The sequence below is a fragment of the Camelus ferus genome, chromosome 5 (genome assembly GCF_009834535.1).
Source record: "Camelus ferus isolate YT-003-E chromosome 5, BCGSAC_Cfer_1.0, whole genome shotgun sequence".
Lineage (NCBI taxonomy): Eukaryota > Metazoa > Chordata > Mammalia > Artiodactyla > Camelidae > Camelus > Camelus ferus.
The window spans coordinates 28,029,083-28,046,729 of record NC_045700.1 but is presented as its reverse complement, the minus strand read 5'-3'; the positions used below and the strand labels follow the sequence as shown (position 1 = coordinate 28,046,729).

Sequence of the window (17,647 nt, the reverse complement as noted above, 5' to 3'; positions counted from 1 at the left end):
TGGAGCAGGTACCGGGGATTGAACCTGGGACCTCTTGTGTGCTGAGTATGCACTCTACCAATTGAGCTATACCCTTTCTCCTAAAAACAGCTTGACTTACAGATCAGAAAACTGAGGGTAAGAACATTGCTGAGCTGAACACAGGTTTCAGGGACTTAACTCATTGAGCTTAGTACTTTTCCCACTACACCACACAGATGCTAAATTAAAAACCCTTCTCATCGTAATAGCAATAGCAAAAAATTCTTTGACTGTCAAACGGAGATAAATTAAAATACTGTTTTTGTTCAACCATGGACTTAAATGCCTAAGGTAATAAATTACACACATTTAATAATCAAAAATTTTAAAAGATGAATTTATAAATAGTCAGTTAACTAAAATGTATATAAAACAAGCTCTTGTGAACCCAGTGCACCAGGCACTCAAGAATCTGTTAAAAACAAACAATAAAAATTAGAAAGAGAACTCTAAGAAGACCTTCCCATTTAAAGTTACTTTACATCAAGAAAATTTCCAACATTTACTTATGAATTATCAATAACGTTTTTTTATGCTAAAAAAGCAACATTATATAAAGCTCCTACTTTCATGCATCTTCAAATTTCCTAAATGCTTACTGCTGGAAACTATTTGCCAATATCCAATCCCTTTGACACAGGCAACAAAATAAGACAGAGGCACTAGTGTACCTTGTTTGTAAAGGTTCTTTTTTGAAAGTGTTAACAATAACACTTTGTAAGAGTGTCATTCACTTTAAAACTTTCTGGTCTATCTCGTCTTCCAGTTCTGCATTTCCTTTCTTACACAACTTTCCAAAATTATGTTTATTAATCCAATGAACCCAGTAACAACAAACTGACTGTATAACATGTATAACAGGCTTCCATCTAAATTAAGACAGATTATCAATTACATAAGCCATAGAGAAAGTGCAAAAGGTAATTCCACATAAAGAGAGCAGCAGGAGCAAAGACTGAGAATTGATGATTTACAAAAGATGCAAATTATCAATAATGAGTATGGATAACAGGCTATGTGATCGAAATTCAACTTTAAATAGTAGAACAAAAATTCAAAACCTTATGTCCATGGATATTGAATGCACATACATAAAGTGAACCTGTATTTTTAAAAGGCAGAGTTCAACAGTTTTACAAGCCTAGCATCAGCAATGCTATTGCATAGCTAAATCTCAGTTAAATGGAGCCCAGTGTACACTAAAGTGGGCTCTGACTACGGTAAACCTATGCACTAGGAAGCAGTCTGAATAAAACATCTTCCTAAGCGCCCATACACTTAATCTTAAGGAGTCCAGGAGTCTGGCAAAGGCTCAGTAGTCTCTCCTTGATATGAGCAGCATCGAAGCTTTTAAAACAGTGCTTCTTAAACTTTAGCATTCACCAGAGTCTTCTGGATGGATTGTTAAAGCTGCTGAGGTTGATCACCAGTTTCCGATCCAGCAGATCAGGAGTGGTGCTTATGAATTTGTTTTTCTAACAAGTTCCCAAGTGATGCTCTATCTACAACATTTTGAGAACCTTTGATCTAAACCCAAGACTTTGCTCTTAAAATATTATAAACTTTACTTACGCCAAGTGTGAAATATGCTGAACTTTAAAATTTTGTGTCTCATTAAGATCCTCAGGCTTTAAATAGCTTTCAAAGATAATAATGACAAGCTAGTGTATCTCAAAGTTCAGAAGCAACCCAAGCACCATTTCCTCCTCTGCTTGGAGCTCTCCAAGGTTCTGATAGCCTCCAAACCTAGCAATTTTCAATGTTGTACCAAGCGATCATGTGAATGTTAGTCAGGATTCTTGACTTTGATTCTCTGAGACTTCCTTTAATTGTAAGATTTGGCCAGAGACCTTACTTACACTCCCTCCCCAATGTACAAAAAAAGAAAGTGAAGTGCAGAGAGTCCAAGGCCACTTTCTACAAGATTACATAGTGACATAAGTCCCTCTACTGACTATTTCTAAAAACAAAAAGTTCCAGGTTTATACTACAATCAGGATTATTCTTGTAGTCTTTCTTCTGACTAGCCAACTAACCACATTTCTCTCCCACTTTGAAGAATTCACATTTTATATAAATAACAAGTATTACTGGTCAAAATTAGTAGCAATGACAACTATGGGAACCATAGATCATGAGAGTAGACAGTTTGAATCTTTCAGGTAGAGATTTTCATCATTAGAGAAGGGAAACAGTCAGGGATGCAACAGCGATTAAAAAAAAACCAGGCATATAAAGATAATTATCCTTTCATCCTCCCTCTAATTATGCTTCTTCTTAGTCTTCTCTTTTCTCCTTCAGATTCTTCCTCCCTTGTTTTCTAAAAACTCAACAGACAACTGGGCAAGGGACAATAACAATTCAGGACATAAAAATGCTAAGAGTCCCTAAACATACGAAAAAACCCTCAACTTAATTCATAATAGGAAGTCCAAATTAAAACTATACTGAGAAATCAGAGTAAAGTCTGGGTTTTAGTCAATAATAATGTACCCACACATGGTTTCTTCTTTGACACAGGTGCCACAGTGATGATATTACCGAAACTAAAACTGGATGAGAGGTATTCAGGAAACTCTGTACTACCTTCACAACTTTCCTGTAAATCTAAAATTTTTTCAAAATAAAAGTTAAAAAAAATACTACATTAAGGTGTATCATCTCTTACCTACCAAGCTGGCAAAAATCAAAAAATTCAAGAGCAGTTTTGTGAGCAGGATATGGGGAAACAAGCTCTCCCATACATTGCTAGTGAATGTACAAAATGTTATAACCCCTACAGGGGGCAATTTGGCAATTTCTGTAAGATAAAGACATAATCACACCTTTATGAAATTAGTTATAGTCATAATTACTCACTGAAACACTACCTGTAATAACAAAAGACTGGAAACCAAGTTTCCTTCTATAGGAAACTGGATAATAAACTGACACATCAAAACACAATGGCCTATTATGCCACAGCAATAGTGTGAGGGCACACTCTGCATGCTAATACAGTATAATTTCGAGACTATACTTTTACACAAGTAACAACAACAGATGCTAAAAAGTACATACAGTATACTAACTTTTGTGTAAGAAGGGGTATAAAAATATAAATTCCATAGGAACTTATATAATGAATTTGTACAACGAAACCCTAAAAGAATAGACTAATGAAAGTGGTTGGTTACTTAAAATGGGAGGATAACTGAAGTGAAGGGTGGAGAGGGCTGATGTGGTTTTTGTATATTTTTTATTTTGGAATTTTCTAAATGCATTACCTATTTAAAAATAAAATAAAATCATATTATTTGTGACTCTAAAAACAATTTTGTGTTTTAAGAAAATATTCTGATCCAGAAGATTCTCCCCTACTTTCTGCTCAAACCTCCTACCTTTCTCATTCACTGTGAACAAATTTTTTACCTAGTACACTATGAGCTCAGACATATGGGTTCAGAAAGTATCTAGACTTAACCAGTACAAACTATTCTACAATTATATATGATACATGTAAAAATATATATTCTATTAATATCTAATAGTGTAAAATAGTAATTTATAGAGAACATATCTGTCTTGTCCACTAAATGGTCAGGAACTTGAAAAATTAAATAGCAGTATTCTTACAAACAGATTTCTTTTAATGTTAGCAAAGTATTAAATGGAAAGAAAATAAGTTCAATATACAGAAGATATCAGAAAGATTTGAAATAGAAATCTTAATAGATCTGAAAAAAATCCAAACATGCAAAACATAAATTGGAGAGCAAAGAATAATTTCCTTTACAGAAAGAGAGTATTTACTGAAGATATCACCAAATATTCTTTTTAAAAATTCAGCCCTACTGTAGATATAAAATATCTCATTTTAAAATATACATTTTAGATTTCAAAACATACTACACAGTGACAATAATCAAATCAGTGTAGCACTGACATAAAGATAGACATACAGACCAACAGAACAGAGAGCCAAGAAATAAACCACCACATTTATGACCAAATGATCAAAAAGGGTGCCAAGACTGAACAATGGAGAAAAGATAGTCTCTTCAACAAATGGTGCTGGGAAAACTGGAAATTCACGTGCAAAAAATGAAGATGGACCCTTATCTTACATCATATAAAAACATCAGCTCAAAATTAATTAAAGACATAAACATAAGACCTGTAGCTATATAACTCCTAGAAGAAAACAAAGGATTTGTCTATGATTTCTTAATTATGATACCAATATCACTGACTACAAAAGCAAAGATAGATAAAACAGGACTGCATCAAAATTTCTGCACAGCAAAGGAAACAATCAAAAGAGTGAAAATATGGAGTGGGAGATATTTGCAAACCATATATCTGAGAATGGGTTAACAACTATAGCGTATAAAGAACTCTTACAACTCAAGAAAAAAAATGATTTTAAAAATTGGCAAAGAATTTGAACAGACATTCTTTCAAAGAAAATATATAAATAACCAACAAACACATGAAAAGAAGCTCAACTCCACTAATCATTCGGGAAATACAAATCAAGACAATAAGATGTCACCTCACCTCATTAGGATGGTCACTATTGAAAAAACAAAAATTACACTGTTGGTGTGAAGGTGGAGAAGTTGGAACCCTTGTGCACCACTGGTAGGATGGTAAAATAGGTGCAGCCACTGTGGAAAAAATATAAAGGTTCCTCAAAAGTTAAAAGTAGAACTACCATGTGATCTAGCATATATCCAGAAGAGAGATAAGTGAACACTCATATTCACTCCAATATTATATACAACAGCTAAGGTGTGAAACAACTAAACGTCCATCACATACAATGGAGAAATTAAATGTGGTATAAACATACAACGGAATATTATTCAGCCTTTAAAAAGATGAAATCTTATCATATGCTACAACATGGATGAACCTTGAGGACATTGTGCCAAGTGAAATAAGCCAGTCACAAAAAGGCAAATACCACAGAATTCCATATAAATGAGATATCTACAGCAGTCAAATTCATAGATACAAAGAGTAGAGTGGTGGTTAGGGACTGGGGGGAGGGTGTAACAAGGAGTTTAGAGTTTCAGTCATATAAAATGAAAAAATTCTACAGATCTGTTGTACAATGATGTGCATACAGTTAACAATACTGTAATGTAGACTTAAAAACTGCTAACTGAGAAAATTTGTTACGTGTTTCACCACAACAAAAACCCCAGTTTAACATGAATTAAGTCCCAGGAAACAGGCAAACCCAAACTGAGGAACATTCTACAAAATACTTGGCCTGTACTCAAAATGTCAGCGGCATGAAACAAAAAGACTTAGGAATAGCCCTAAGAGATGTGACAGCTGAAAGCAACATATTATCCGTTTTCCTTCACTATATGAAACTGGAACGAAAATAAGGTGAACAGATTAGGTAATTGTATTGTATCAATGGCAATTTACTGATTTTGATAACTGTGCTGTGTTTATGTAAGAGAATGTGTTTTTAAGAAACACACACTTAAGTATTCAAAGGACCATGACATCTGTAAATTACTTTAAAAGGGTTCAAAACAAAAATGTGGAAGCAAGGCCATAGCTGAACTGAAAGCATCATCAATCATATAAAGGATATAACGAGCATCTACAGACCACATTATCCAGCAGATTACACATTCTTCTCAACCTCACATGGAACACAGACCAAGATACCACATCCTGGGACATAAAAAACACTTTAATAAATTTAGAAGAATAAAAATCAAACAATGTCTGTTCTCAGACCACAATAGAATTAAACCAGGAATCAGTAACAGAAAGATAGCTGGAAAATTCCAAAATACTGACTAGAGATTAAACAACACACTTACAAATATGGTCAAGAATGAGATATCAACAGAAATTTTAAAATATTTTGAACTAAGTGAAAATTAAAATACAACTCATCAAAATTTGTGGGATGTAGCAGATACAAACTACTATATATAAAATAAACATAAGGTCCCAATGTATAGCACAGGAACTACATTTAATATCATGTAATAAACTATAATGAAAAAGAATATGAAAAAGTATGTATTTGCATAACTGAATCACTAAGCTGTACACTAGAAACGTAACATTATAAATCAACTATACTTCAAAAAAATTTGTGAGGTGTAACAAAAACAGTCCTTAGAGGGAAATTTATAGCATTGAATGCTTATATTAGACAATAAGAAAGATCTAAAGTAAATAATCTAACCTTCCACTTCAGAGAACTAGAAAAGGACAGCAAATTAAATCCTTGTGTACTGTTCATAAGAATGTAAACTGGTACAAACAACCACTATGGAAAATAGTATGCAGGTTCCTCAAAAAATTAAAAATAGAACTACAATGATTCAGCAGCTTCACTTCTGGGAATACAGACAAAGGAAACAAAAACACTATGTTGAAGAGATATCTGCACCCCCATGTTCACAGCAGCATTATTTACAATAGCCAAGGCACGGAAATAACCAAAATGCTCATCAACAGATAAATGGAAGAAGTTGTGATATATACGTACAATGGAATATCATTCAGCCATTAAAAAAGGAGGAAATCTTACCCATTTGCAACAATATGGATAGACCCTGAGAGCACTATGCTAAGCAAAATGAGTCAGAGAAAGGCAAATACCATCTGATCTCACTTATATGTGGATATATATATAAAAAAATTTCATCCCCCAAACTTAGAAAAATAGATCTGACTTGTGGTTACCAAGGGGAAGGGGTTAAAGGAGGGGGAAGTGGATGAGGGTGGTCCAAAGGTACAAACTTCCAGTTATAAGATAAATAAGTACTAGGGCTGTAATGTACAGCATGATAATTACAGTTAATAAAGCTATATGATACATACGAAAGTTAAGACAGTAAATCCTGAAAGTTCACATCAAAGGGGAAAAATATTTTTATTATTTTTCTTTTTTGTGTAAAAGTGATGAATGTTAACTAAATTTATTCTGGTAATCATTTCAAAATATATGTAAAGCAAATCATTATGCTGTACACCTTAAACTTATACAGTGCTGTGTGTCAATTGTATCTCAATAAAAGTAGGAAGAAAAAAAGAGCATGGATTCTGGAATCTGATTGCCTGGTTCAAATTCTGGCTCCCCTAGTTATAAGGTCTTGGGAACATGCTCCTAAAACTCTGTATTGACAACAGACCCTTACAACCTCTGTAAAATGTGAAAAATTACCTACCTCATATGGTTTTCATGGGCATGAAATAAGGTAAAACATACAGATTCCTTACAATAATATTTGGTTCGTAATAAATGCTCAATATGTATTAATCATTATAAGATATTAAGGGACAACACCTAAACCTATTACTTATCCACATTCCACAGCTGGACAGTTAGTGATGTTCAGTTCTGTTCTCTCCCTCAACTTCTCATCCAGTCAGTTACAGAATACTGCCTAAATCTGTTCAAATTGCTGTTTTTTAAACCTATATACCTCATTGGCTCTAGCCTGGAGTTTTGCAGACGTAACTATGACTTTGTGGCACTGGGTTAGATGATGGTAGGGGGTAGAAACTAATGTGTCAAATACCTTTAGTTGTTCTAAAATTATTTATTTTATTCTTCAAGCAATCATGTGAGGTGTTACTTTTTTCCCACTGAATAGAAGTTTCTAAAGTTCAGATGAGCTATCTACCTTGACCCAAGTAACACAGTTAATAACTAAAATAAGTACCAGAGCTAGAATGTCCCATTAATAACACATTATACACACTTTGTGTCTTAAGCACTCTGGCAATTAAAACCCTTTAGGAGGGCAAAGGGGAAGGGGGGATATCCTAAGGGTATTTCCTCAGATCTGAAGTTATAAATATGCCCATAAGGACGTAGGTAATGGCATCTTACAAACTTTATTATAACTCAAGATTACGTAGCTGAATGAGATAATCAGATTGTAAATGTCTCTCAGTCAAATTATGCTTTATCTAAAAACAGTTCATTACACACTACTCACTGCACACAAGTGCTTTGAAAAAAAAATTAATTTTAAAAGCCTAAAATCCTATTTTCCCTTGAAATGCAAATTACATTTTACTAATGCAAATGACTAATTTACTATTATTTACTACCATACAAATTCATTATTTGACTAATATACAAAAACCACAAATAATCTGGGCCTAAAACTCCTTAAGTGTAAACAAAAACCTTCAGTTCTGGCTTGCTTTCTTATATATTCCTGCTGACCCCTGAAGGACATAAAACTAACTTCTTATACTATTTTACAGTTTAAAAATATTAAAGTTATTTAATCATGGAAAAAGTGCTTACTGTACAATAGGTAAGTAAAAAAGCAAAACCCACAAACACATACATAAAAACACAAAGTAAAATGAAATTCTGAAACAAGGGGGATGAATACAACTTTCATCTGGTTATCTCTCAAGATGGGATTAACTTTTTGCGTAGTTGACATTTTACTTTTCATTATAAAGAATACACTGCCATTTCTCAAAAACAAAGAAACTCACAATCTATTTTCTTAGTTTCCATCAGAGAAACCAAGGAGATTCTTAAGCCAGTGATGAGAAACTACTATTTCTTTGAACAAGATCCAATTTTTGAGGGGTGGCTTTATTTAACCTCCAATGGAAAGGGGGAAGTCTTACAGTTCTACAATCTTGATTGCTTTATTGACTTTATTGGTGAATGTTAGTGAGAAAATGATTATTTTAATCATGAAAATAGTGTTATCTTGGATTATTTAAAAAGCAACATCATCATAGAGGCAGCTTTTAATTCTTTGACCTTTTACATCATCTATTATCCATTTTTAGCCTCTTCTGAACAACAAGAGGTATTTTAACTGTTATTTTTTTTTTAAACAGACAAAGAAAACAAAGACCACCTGACCAGGATCCTATGAAGCCCAGTGCATCACATTCAAAGCAAACTTTATTGTTTGCCAAGCACAGTGCTCAGATTTAGAAACAAATTACTGCCATACAGCCCTTTCCCAACTTGGGCCTCCCTCTACTTGGGTTGCAGGACTGTCTTCAAGGATGGTTTGGACTAGGAGGAAGCAAGACACCCACAGGCACTAGAAGAGGTTCTCTAACTCTGTTCAGTTAGTTCCTAAAGCCCCAAAGTCCTGGCTGGTCCCTTCTTTCATGAGTGTGCACAGCTGCACACATGTATATGCATATGTGTATGTGTGTGTTGGAGTGGGAACAGTTTTGAAAGCCTCAGCCCATATTGTTGCCCTAGTGGTGTTCCTCCCATTGTCTTTGATTAGCAAAACTCAAAAGGCTCTTTTAAAAATTGGATCTTGGGCTTTCCCAAACGCTAAAACTTAACCCTCTTTCATTGAAGCTTCTCAATATTCTAAGCAAATTGTAAAATGTGTTTTTGTAACTCTTGTGGTTCATTTTTCTTCAAGATCTTCCCTCTCCCTGGCACCTTCCCTCAGCCCCATGCACAGTGATCTCCCACTTATCAATCCCCTGCCAGGCCAAAGCAGAAGTATCACAAGAGGTGTTTGCATCTGTCTTTCACATTCAGGATTCCCTTTTCTCTCAGCAGACAATCTAGGCTCTATCCTGCAATTTATACATTAAAATAAAAACCCTTCACTCCCATCGTTGATTCTATCATCATCCACATTTGAATAGTAATGAATTTCTGTTTAATGTGTATCAGTATCTGTATCTTACAACCATGAGCCATACTGACAAGTAGTATACCATAATTAAACACGCACACTACAGCCAGATGGCGTGGGTTCAAATTCTAACTATTCCATTTGCTAGCTGCATTTCCTTGGGCTCTTTATGTTAATATTTAACCAGAGGGTAAAAATATTAGCTGCCTCGTAAGGATTCCTTTGAGGAGTACTGACTCACTGTATGTAAAACACGAACAGGACCTGGGCACAGCAATTTTCTTACATCTTTTACCAATAACTGTGGGAAGAAAAGTTTAGCCTTCTATTTAAATTTTCAGGTAATAAGCATATGAGAAACTATTTTTATAGGTAGATAGCCCATGAATTATACTACTGAGGTAAGACAGGAAGGAAATTTAGTCTTTTATGGTAGACAGCAAGACAAAACAAAATGCTGAACACCGCCAACTCTGAGGGCAGTGGGGTGACTCCCCACAGCAGAAGACTCTCCCATGAAGATGCTAGCTGCTAGGTGAGTATGTTGACAGGCTACTTCTGGTAACTCAATTAGCACAATCAGGATATACACTCATGAGTGGAACTGCTGGGTCATATGGTAGTTCTATTTTCAGTTTTTTGAGAAACCTTTATCCTATTTTCCATAGTGGTTGTATCAATTTATACTCCCACCAACAGTGTACGAGGGTTTCCTTTTCTCCACATCTTCATCAACATTTGTTACTTGCGTTCTTTTTGACGATAGCCATTCTGACAGGTGTAAGGTGCTATCTTACTGCGTCTTTGGTTTTCTTTTCATGTGCCTGCTGGCCATGAGAAATTCCTCTTTAGAAAAACGTCTATTCAGGTCTCCTGCCCATTTTAACATCAGGGGTTTTTGGATGTTGAGTTATATGAACTGTTTATTAATGGACCCACTTATTTATTTTTGCTTTTATTTCTTTACTTTAGGAGACAGACTCAAAAGACTATTGCTGCAATTTATGTCAAAGAATGTTCTGCCTATGTTTTCCTCTAGGAGTTTTATATTATTGTTCTTACATTTAAATCTTTAATCCATTTTGAGTATTTTTGTATATAGTGTTAGAGAACGTTCTAATTTCATTGTTACATGCAGCTGTCTAGTTTTCCCAGCACACTTACTGAAGAGACTGTCTTTTCTCCAATGTATATTCTTGCCTCCTTCGTCATAGATTAATTGACCATAAATGCGTGGCTTTGGTTCTGGGCTCTCTATCCTGTTCCATTCATCTATGTCTGTTCTGTGCCAGTATTACACTGTTTTGATTACTGTAGCTCTGCAGTATAGTCTGAAGTCAGGCAGCATGATTCCTCTGGCTCCGTTCTTCTTTCTCAAGACTGTTTTGGCTATTTGGAATCTTTTGGGTTTCCACACAAGTTTTTAAATTCTTTGTTCTAGTTTTGTGAAAAATGTCATTCTTTTTTAATAGTGGACATAAGTAAATGCATCCAGGCGCAAAGGGGACACTCCTTATACTCAGATTTCCCTTTCATCTCTCTACCCTAGACTGCCAAATGATTATTTTGTTTTTCCCCAAATACCTAGCATTACTTAATACTGAATATCTGCTAAGTTTTAGGGGTCCTCTTCCTTTCCTGGATTAGTAGTTACCCGGATATTGCTCTACCATTTCAGCCCTAGTGCCCACACTCACAATTATCCAAGGACAGGAGGCTTAGCACAATTTTAAAAAGATAGGAAGATCCCCAAAGGCAGCTAATCTGAGTGCGGGTTGCCCTCAAGGCCTGACCTTGCTCACTGCCCCTGTTATTCCTCCTCTGACCACCTCAACCTGGGACCTAGCTTCACCTGAAGGGTGTTCTCCACAAATCTGACACAATCCCCTTCTGTACTTTTGGCATGGCTTTTCTAATATTTATTTAAATGTGTGATGTCATTTCAAGGGATCTATACTGAATCTGATTTCTTACTATTCAGTGACATTTTTACAAGAAAATGGTGTTCTTAGAATGTATCCTTCTACCAAAAAGTTTTACTATATAAACAAAACAATGCTCTTCACTTGGGACCTCTTCTAACTTCTCTTTCCAAGCAAAACATATTTGCCCTACCAGGGCAAAAGGTCAGTTATCATCATTTTGTTTAACGGGGAGAACAGCAAAAGACATTCCAAGAATAATGAGATTGAAGTTGGACGTTAGACCAACATCTGTCTCACTTTTGCTGAAAACCTAGTGGAATAATACAGGTCTACTTTACACTGAATAAGTGGACTTTTTTCTTCTTTTTCATGTGTAGACTTGACAGTGGTCAGCTTCACTAAGCTGGGAGCTAGTTTCAAGTGTACTGAGGTATACAGCAGTATACACCCACAGACAGGTAACTTTCCCAGGGCTCTTAAGAACTTGGCAACAGACACCAATAGCAAAATTCAGTTTCCTTTGAATGAGTTCCTCTCCCTCCCTGCCTGACAGATAACAAGGTGCTATACCACCAATCCTTTCTCCTGAACTCTTTTTCAGTGAAGAAAGTAAGACATTCAATTGATCTGTGTTTGTAGGTGTAAATGCACTGAGAAGGGGAAGTGAACCTTCATGTCAAAACAAGAAAAGGAGTCCTGTTTTAAAGAAGCATTTAATTGAGTTCAAAACTGGACAGAAATTAATTGCAAATACTTATGAAAACAATATCTAAAGTTCCTTCACGTTCCAAAATTCTGAGATAATTAATAGCAACTGTAAGGCATTACCATATTAAATACAAGGGGTAATGGGAGGTCAAAATAAAGAGTTACTGCAAGGTAAACAAAGTCATTTCCTTAAGGAGAAAAGTTTGGATTCTGAATTTAATGAAGTTTTTAAACTCTAAAAGGAATAAAATAATTTTAATATCTGGGTTGAAGAACCCAAGCAAATTTGTTATAAAAGTAAGTAAAATAGAGGTAGCAAATTTGTTATAAAAGTAAGTAAAATAGAGGTAGCATTTTCTGCATGTGTCACACCACCAACCACTGTGTAGAACTTGCCTATATAAGGAAAAGTTGGAGTATCTTGGGTCATCAAAGACTTGATCTTCTAAGATGCTTTCAATCTGGTCAGAATATCCCAATATGCTGTGATTAAATAAGTTCCCCAGAATACTAATATGGGTTACCATGGAGAACTGGTACTGAAAGGGGCAGAAAGGTTTATCTCATATCCATACCAAGACTGGAGTCATTCCACTCTCAACTCCTATTATTATTATTATTATTATTATTATTATTATTATTATTATTATTATTATTATTTGGTGAGGGGAGGTAATTAGGCTTATTTTATTTATTTTTAGAGAAGGTATTGGGGATTGAACTCAGAACCTCATGCATGCTAAGCATGCACTCTACCACTTGAGTTATACCCTCCCCGCCAACTCCTTCTTGACAGACACTTTTTGTCCTGAAATGACATTGTGAGTGAATAACAGAGCTCAATTTTTAACTTGGATCCACAAAGCAGGTCTCTCAATTTTACTGTACACACCAATAATTTTATTCTTATATTTAATTCTGTATACAGTTTTGAGTCCTACAAGATTGATGTCTCAAAAATATCATGATGTGTATGTTTTTACCTTCACCATTCATTCACTCATTTATTTGGCAAATATTTAACTGCATACCTAATCACATGCTAGGTACTATAGTGGCAATAAAATTAAAAGGACAAAAAAGTCCCTCCTCTCAATGAGCCTTATAACCTAGTGAAGCCACAGAGGGCAAACAATCACAATTAATGGTGGTTGATGCCACATGAGGGTGTGCACATGACACAGGAGGAGGTCTGAGGTAAAGAGTGCCAAGAAATCTGCTTAGAGTGGTCAGGAAAAGGCTCCTAAAGGTAGTCCTGGAGACGAGACTTGGAGAACAAGTTGTATTTTGACAAAGGGAGAAGAGAAGTATAGGATTACGTAAAGGCATGGAGACATGAGAAAATAAGGGATAAGCCAGAGAGCTCATTATTACTGTAGCTAAAAGCATGAAGGGTTAGAGGAATGGGGGGTGAGGTGGGGAAAGTGTACTGAGCCTGCAGTGTGAAACTACGGTGAACGAGATGCAGCTTCTGTTCCAGAAGAGCTTACAGTCTAGAGGAGGAAACAAACCTCCAACAGTTCATTTCAATGGTTGGTATCATGATGGAAGAATTACACAGCAAACTGTGACTGGATAGGCACAAAGAAGGGCCTTAAACATCATATAACGATGTTAAAATTTTATTCTATGGGCAAAAGTTAGTCTTTGAAAAATTCTAAATGGGTAATTATCAAAATAGTGGTAGCATGGATGATGGACTGGAAGGCACAAAGACTACAGCAGAGAGATCAGTATAAAGGATTCCTCAAAGGTTAGGCAAGCAATGTCATGGGCCTGAGCTAAGCCACCCTACTGTGGCAATTGTACCGTGCTTTTTTTCTAGACAGGCAAATGGGAGGGGATTCTTTCAAATTCATCATTAAAAGAAGAAAGAGAAAAATAATCCTGAGCAATATTTTCTGAAATCCCTTAGAAATAAGTTATGTCAAAAAAAAAAATTTTTTTTGAAGCTTTCCTTGAAAAAAAGTCAATGATAACATGAGTTTAAAATTTTAGTACAGATAACCCTAAGGCCATATCAGTAAGTAAACTGTGGAATATTACTTTGATGGAAAATTATATATATACACTGAAAATGACAATCAGAGACTATATGAAAATCTGAGGAACTTAAAATGGAAGTAGAAAAGTTAGGGGGGAAATTGTATGTACAGTATCATTTAGAATAATATATAGAATATATATGCTGACAGACTAAAAGAAAAAAAATAGTTAAAATAATTTTCTACTATCTACTATTTTTATTCCAATTATTACAACAATAAAATAAATGAAAAAAAAATACAAGATTAATGTTTATTGTATCCAATGGGCCCTGACCCAGATGGGCTACACCCAGTTTCTGGTTCTTGATTTCCTAGAATGCTTTTTACAAATGGCCCTGTTGTCTAGCTATATGGTTATTAAACTATTCCCTCCCCACGCCTACCCCCCCCAAAAAACAAACCCCAATAACTTTGCCTTAAAAAATGCTTAAAATTCCTATTATGAACAGCTGTCTTGTTCCTGATACAAAGACAAAATTGAACAAGCTAAAGGGACTCAAAGTCAAGGACACAGAGGAAACAAATCACATAATTTTTCCAAGTGTGTTTCTCTTGAATGTTTAGGAGGAAAGTCTCTGGAAATCTCTGGTTCTGACACCAAGGGCTTTTTAAATGCCATTTAAAAACAATTTAATCAATCAACAAACATGCCATTTATTGAGCATCTAATAAGCCATGCACTTTAAACATACAAAGGGAAAATAAAACATAGTCCCTGCCCTCAAGGAGCTCACAGTCTAAAAGGAGAGAAAGAAGAGTTACAAATAATTGCAACAAAGTATGGCATGAGTCCTCTGACAGAGGTAGGTACATGCTATTGAGATAAGCAAAGAAGAAAGACAGAATGAGAAGTCAGGGTTAAGCTTCAAAAGGGAATTAGGTCTTCAATGAGCTATGGAAAGGGAAAGAAGACTTGAATAGCACATGCTATTCAGGTGTGAAATGAGAAATAACAAGACAAATGCAGATCATTTTAAGTTATTTCCTACGGTACAGAAAGTGAGGGAAACAGCAATGGGAGATGAGGTTAAAGTAGCAGGTAACAAATCACAAAGGGCTTTGTATTCAAACTAGAGCATCTGGCTATTACTGAATTCTGTCAAATCTATATTACCATCAATTACAAGATGCACCATTATTTCATGTACTGTAAGAAAAACAAAGCTTTATATTGGGGTCTATTAAAATTTAACAGAATACTCCTACAAAAAGCTACACTACCAGAGGGCAACAACCTCAGCGTAAGATAAAGAAATAAAATAGCCGTGCAGAAAGGAACAGCAAGATACTGTATTTCTCAACTTGCCCTTAGGTGGGAGGAGAGGGGGAAAAATCTCTCCCTGAGAACTGAATTCCAAGCAGGTCTGCAGCCTACTTGTGTGGTCTAAAACCAAACAAATAAAACTAAAGCTATCAGTGCAGTTCAAAAACAAACAAAACAAACAAGCAAAGACTTTAAAGCAGTCCCAGGTTGGTACTGTCCCCAGATGCCTGGCAAAAACAAGCAAAGTCTTTATATAAATCAGACATTAGTCCAGGACAAAAGTAATTTTAGATGTAATCTCATTTCAAAGATGACAAACTCATATTTCAGAATTAATGAAAAGCAGTAGATCCTACAGTCAGTCTTAAATCTGGAGATGTTTCAGAATAACCTGGAGAACTTTTTAAAAATACTTATTACCAGGCTGCATACCAGAGATTCTCATACAGGTAGGCCTGAAACAGAGCCGTCAAATCTGTATCTCAACAAGCTATTCGAGATTTTTTTTTCTTTAAACACAACCAGACAGGATACCAAGACATTAGCACCTGTCTGCAAAAGCAGCTGAAAACTCCTACTGTAGAATAAAGAACAGTGGATTTTAAGCCAGAATACAATTTGATCAGACCGACACTTTAGGAAGACCATTCTGGTGCCAGTGGACTTTGTGGAGAAGACAGATTACAATAGGGCAAAGACAGGAGATGGGGGATAGTAAATAGAACAGCCAGGGGATTACTGAAATCATTATAAGGCAGGAGATGGTGATCATTTAAATAGCAATAACAGGGAGAAAAATAAGAGTTTCAAAGGAGGCAGAATCAAAATTTTATAAAAACTAGATGAAGGTAGAGGTGTAGAATCTAATTCTAAAAAATTTCAGAAGACTCATACCTAACCAGCACGACAGCCACTAGGTCTTGAAAGATAAATCTTATTTAGGTATGGTAATCTACCAGCTTTTAACTGTAAAATAAAGTGTTAAGTGCTATAGAAAATCCTATACTACATACATATCACATCAAATGTTCCAATACATATCACACTCAAAATGATCTCGAAGGTCAGATGTAAGCATAGAGGGATTTTATTCTTTTGTGTTTTACATTTCTATAAATCCGAATGTATGAATTGAAAAATTAAATCTCTTTGGGCAAAAAGAGAGAATGAATTTTCACTGGTTGATAAATTTAAATTACAAACAGAAAACAATGAATTAACAAACTTACGCTGAATATGAATGAACTGTTTTGGCTGTTTAAACTCTCCTTTGTACAAGCGATTGTAATAGTTGACGTTGCTCTCTGCCTCAGGAACTGGAATGACCATGCTCTCTTTTTTTTCTCTAAACACTTGCTGCGCTGAAATGGCTCGCTGTAAATGGTGTTCCTGGAAAACGTAAAGCAGGCAACATAAGTTGTTTAAATATTGTCAGTTCAATACATAATTCTATTTAAAATTTACTTTGTTTAATAATTGCAAAATGCTTTACGAATCAATTACAAACAGCTCCTTTGCCACAGACCTACAGAAAACATAGCCAGCTTTCTCCCTTAATACTTGTGCTCATACATATACCACCTTAGATGATTACAATTTCAATAAGTACAATTTTTTAAGATTAAATATATACATATTCAAAAACTAGAATTCAACATCTCAATTACAAGAAAATCAATCCTTTGTTTGCTAAATTAATTGAAGTGTTTATCACCAATACCAGATTATGGAAAAATACGCAAATAACAGGAAAAGAATTTGCATCACAGATTTTAAGTATCTTTTGCATTTATATACCTGAAACTTCAAAAGTACAAAATTCTGAATAACTCAAATAAGAGATAAGATTATGCTCAACAGACTACACTACTCTCACAGCAGGAAATATTTTTTAACAAAGGTGAAACAAAAACTTTTTATAAAATACATCCAGATTTTAATAACGTTTCATTACTTCCACCACTTAATGGATACTTCTTCACTTGACCTGCTATGGACCATTCCCAACAAAGCACCTTTCTTTACCTTGTGGGAGGTTATTTAGGTCATGTCACTTGCCAAAGG

The 17,647-nt window shown here is 35.1% G+C and overlaps 1 protein-coding gene across 3 annotated transcripts in view; it reads right to left on the bottom strand.

Annotated features, from left to right (window-relative positions):
- The window catches only part of EPC2 (enhancer of polycomb homolog 2), a 97,490-nt gene that overhangs the window by 39,871 nt on the left and 39,972 nt on the right, over nucleotides 1-17,647 (bottom strand). For all 3 annotated transcript variants that reach the window (XM_032479413.1, XM_032479414.1, XM_032479415.1), the window contains exon 2: nucleotides 16,813-16,972. In XM_032479413.1, the coding sequence (XP_032335304.1) occupies nucleotides 16,813-16,972 (160 nt within the window). The remainder of the gene's footprint in view (nucleotides 1-16,812; nucleotides 16,973-17,647) is intronic.